This window comes from Oncorhynchus keta, unplaced genomic scaffold, assembly GCF_023373465.1.
Source record: "Oncorhynchus keta strain PuntledgeMale-10-30-2019 unplaced genomic scaffold, Oket_V2 Un_contig_3892_pilon_pilon, whole genome shotgun sequence".
Lineage (NCBI taxonomy): Eukaryota > Metazoa > Chordata > Actinopteri > Salmoniformes > Salmonidae > Oncorhynchus > Oncorhynchus keta.
In genome coordinates this window covers 1-3,204 of record NW_026287485.1, presented here as the reverse complement: position 1 = coordinate 3,204, position 3,204 = coordinate 1, and the positions used below count along the sequence as shown (strand labels likewise).

Sequence of the window (3,204 nt, the reverse complement as noted above, 5' to 3'; positions counted from 1 at the left end):
GAAGACATATAGTACAGTATATAGTAGATGTGTGTATGAAGACATATAGTACAGTATATAGTAGATGTGTGTATGAAGACATATAGTACAGTATATAGTAGATGTGTGTATGAAGACATATAGTACAGTATATAGTAGATGTTTGTATGAAGACATATAGTACAGTATATAGTAGATGTGTGTATGAAGACATATAGTACAGTATATAGTAGATGTGAGTATGAAGACATATAGTACAGTATATAGTAGATGTGTGTATGAAGACATATAGTACAGTATATAGTAGATGTGTGTATGAAGACATATAGTACAGTATATAGTAGATGTGTGTATGAAGACATATAGTACAGTATATAGTAGATGTGTGTATGAAGACATATAGTACAGTATATAGTAGGTGTGTATGAAGACATATAGTACAGTATATAGTAGATGTGTGTATGAAGACATATAGTACAGTATATAGTAGATGTGAGTATGAAGACATATAGTACAGTACATAGTAGATGTGTGTATGAAGACATATAGTACAGTATATAGTAGGTGTGTATGAAGACATATAGTACAGTATATAGTAGGTGTGTGTATGAAGACATATAGTAGGTGTGTATGAAGACATATAGTACAGTATATAGTAGGTGTGTATGAAGACATATAGTACAGTATATAGTAGATGTGTGTATGAAGACATATAGTACAGTATATAGTAGGTGTGTATGAAGACATATAGTACAGTATATAGTAGGTGTGTATGAAGACATATAGTACAGTATATAGTAGATGTGTGTATGAAGACATATAGTAGATGTGTGTATGAAGACATATAGTACAGCTCCGTTTTTGATGTATTCCAAAACTCCCAATGTATCCCTTCTCTACACACCAGTCAGTGAAGCAGGTAAGTGACCACTTTGTTTTGTTTCACGGTGTTCTTTTCGTTTTGTTTTCTCTCAAATTCATCAAATGCTTATTTTCTACATCGTCATGCCAACCTATTGTTGATGTAGCCATTTTAATAAAGGGGAAAAGACTCAACGTCATAGTCATGGTATACGTACGTCCCCTCTGGGTCTCACATAGGCTTGCTGTTTTAGCAATGGTATAAACTACCTAGTGTATAGTACGGTATATAGTGAATGTGTACAAACATATACTACCCAAGAAGAACACAGGACCCAGGTTTGAGTTGAGCATGAGTTTATTGGTCAGTGATGATCTCCCTCCTCCTCCTCTCTCACCACTACTGTCTATTGCTGTTATTGGTGCTGGTGAACCAAAGACCCTGATATATATCTGTGATATATATACTACAACCTGCAAGACTGTTATTACACTATAACGGTCCTCTATAACGTGTTACAGTGATGACTTAACTCGTCTCACGTTGCTGTTGATGTTACGGCACTGATATACGAGTCGCCTCTCGTAGGAATAATACCCTGTTGTGTTATCAACCAGAGTATCTGAGGACGTCCGTGACGGAGTTGAGATGTGTTAGTAGAAACTGTGGGATGGTTCTGACTGACTGTGTTTGTGTTGGCCGTGCTGTGACAAGGCCCCAGTAGACCCAGCCCTAGGCCGAAGCCTGGGGCTCTGTTAGGGGTACGGTCCCCTCTGGGCCCGGGTTAGTGCTGGATACGGCGGATAGACTGGATCTGGGGGGTCTGGCAGTGGGAGCCCCAGTTCTTCCAGTGCTGGTAATCTCCACTGTGTCTCTCACACTCCATGATGTACTGCTGGCCCCTGTAGCCGGGGAACTGGTAGCACACAAAGCTGTGGGGATGGAGGGAGAGAGGAGAGAGGGAGCGGAGGGGGGAAGGGAGGGATGGAGGGAGAGAGGGAGCGGAGGGGGGAAGGGAGGGATGGAGGGAGAGAGGGAGCGGAGATGGAGGGAGGGTGAGAGAGGGTGATAGGTGGGGTGCAGAGAGGTGGGGTGCAGAGGGAGGGAGAGACATGTTTGGCTTAGAGTGGAGTTTCGCTTGACATTGAATAGAATTGTCACACAATGTTTTGCTTTAATTGTTTCACTATAGCAAGATTGGAGTGTGTTTGTGTCAGTGGAGGCTGCTGAGGGGAGGACGTCTCATAGTTACAGCTGGATCAGAGCAAATGGAATGGCATCAAACACATAGAAACCACGTGGTTGATACCATTACACTTATTTTGATCCAGCAGTCACCACAAGCCCCCCCCTCAAATAAGGTACCACCAACCTGTACCTTATGTGTGCGCTTGTGTTTAATGTTGACTTACGCGCCACACTGAACGTGCATGGATCCGACCTCGGGCATGCACCAGCCCATGGCCCTCAGAGAGGGGTAATCATCACACAGCTCAGCGCTGCGGCCCATGAAGTTCTCTGTCTCAAAGATCTGCATACGACTGCTCTGGTGGGACTGGGAGGGGAAGGAGGAGAGAGGATAGAGGGGGAGGGTGGAGCGAGGATACAGGGAGAGGGTGGAGCGAGGATACAGGGAGAGGGTGGAGGGGATGGAGGATACAGGGAGAGGGTGGAGTGAGGGGAGGGAGAGAGGGATAGAGGGGAGGGAGAGAGAGGAGGAGGGTAGAGGGGGATAGAGGGGAGAGAGGATACAGGGAGAGGGTGGAGTGAGGAGAGGGAGAGAGGATAGAGGGAGGGAGAGAGGGATAGAGGGAGAGAGAGGATAGAGGGGAGAGAGGATAGAGGGGGAGAGAGAGGATAGAGGGGGAGAGATAGGGGAGATAGAGGGTGGAGGGGATAGAGGATAGAGGGGAGAGAGGATAGAGGGAGAGAGAGGATAGAGGGGAGGGATAGGGGGAGCGAGGATAGAGGGTGGAGGAGGATAGAGGGGAGAGGGGAGGGTGGGAGGAGGATGGGGGGAGGGAGGATAGAGGGATAGAGGGGGAAGAGGATAGAGGGAGAAAGAGGATAGAGGGATAGAGGGGGGTGGAGGAGGAGGGTGGAGCGAGGATAGAGGAGAGGGGAGAGAGGATAGAGGGGGAGGGTGGAGCGAGGATAGAGTGAGGATAGAGGGGGAGAGAGGATAGAGGGGGAGAGAGGATAGAGGGATAGACAGGATAGAGGGAGAGAAAGAGAGAAGGGGAGAGAGAGTGGGAGGGGATAGGACACAATCTCAGTTAGTTAGTATCCTTTTTGCTTTCTCATACAGACTGACACATACAGTACTGTACATACAGTCGATCCTTCTCTCTGACTTCTATAAA

General features: G+C 46.3%; 1 protein-coding gene across 1 annotated transcript; it reads right to left on the bottom strand.

Moving 5' to 3' along the window:
- Positions 1–1,180: 1,180 nt before the first annotated feature.
- Positions 1,181–2,402, bottom strand: LOC127924264 (beta-crystallin A1-like; the record flags this gene model as incomplete). Its single annotated transcript, XM_052508828.1, has 2 exons — positions 1,181–1,773; positions 2,254–2,402. Coding segments are annotated over 2 exons (297 nt in total), but the record flags the coding sequence as incomplete, so codon positions are not given.
- Between the last annotated feature and the right edge of the window lie 802 nt (positions 2,403–3,204).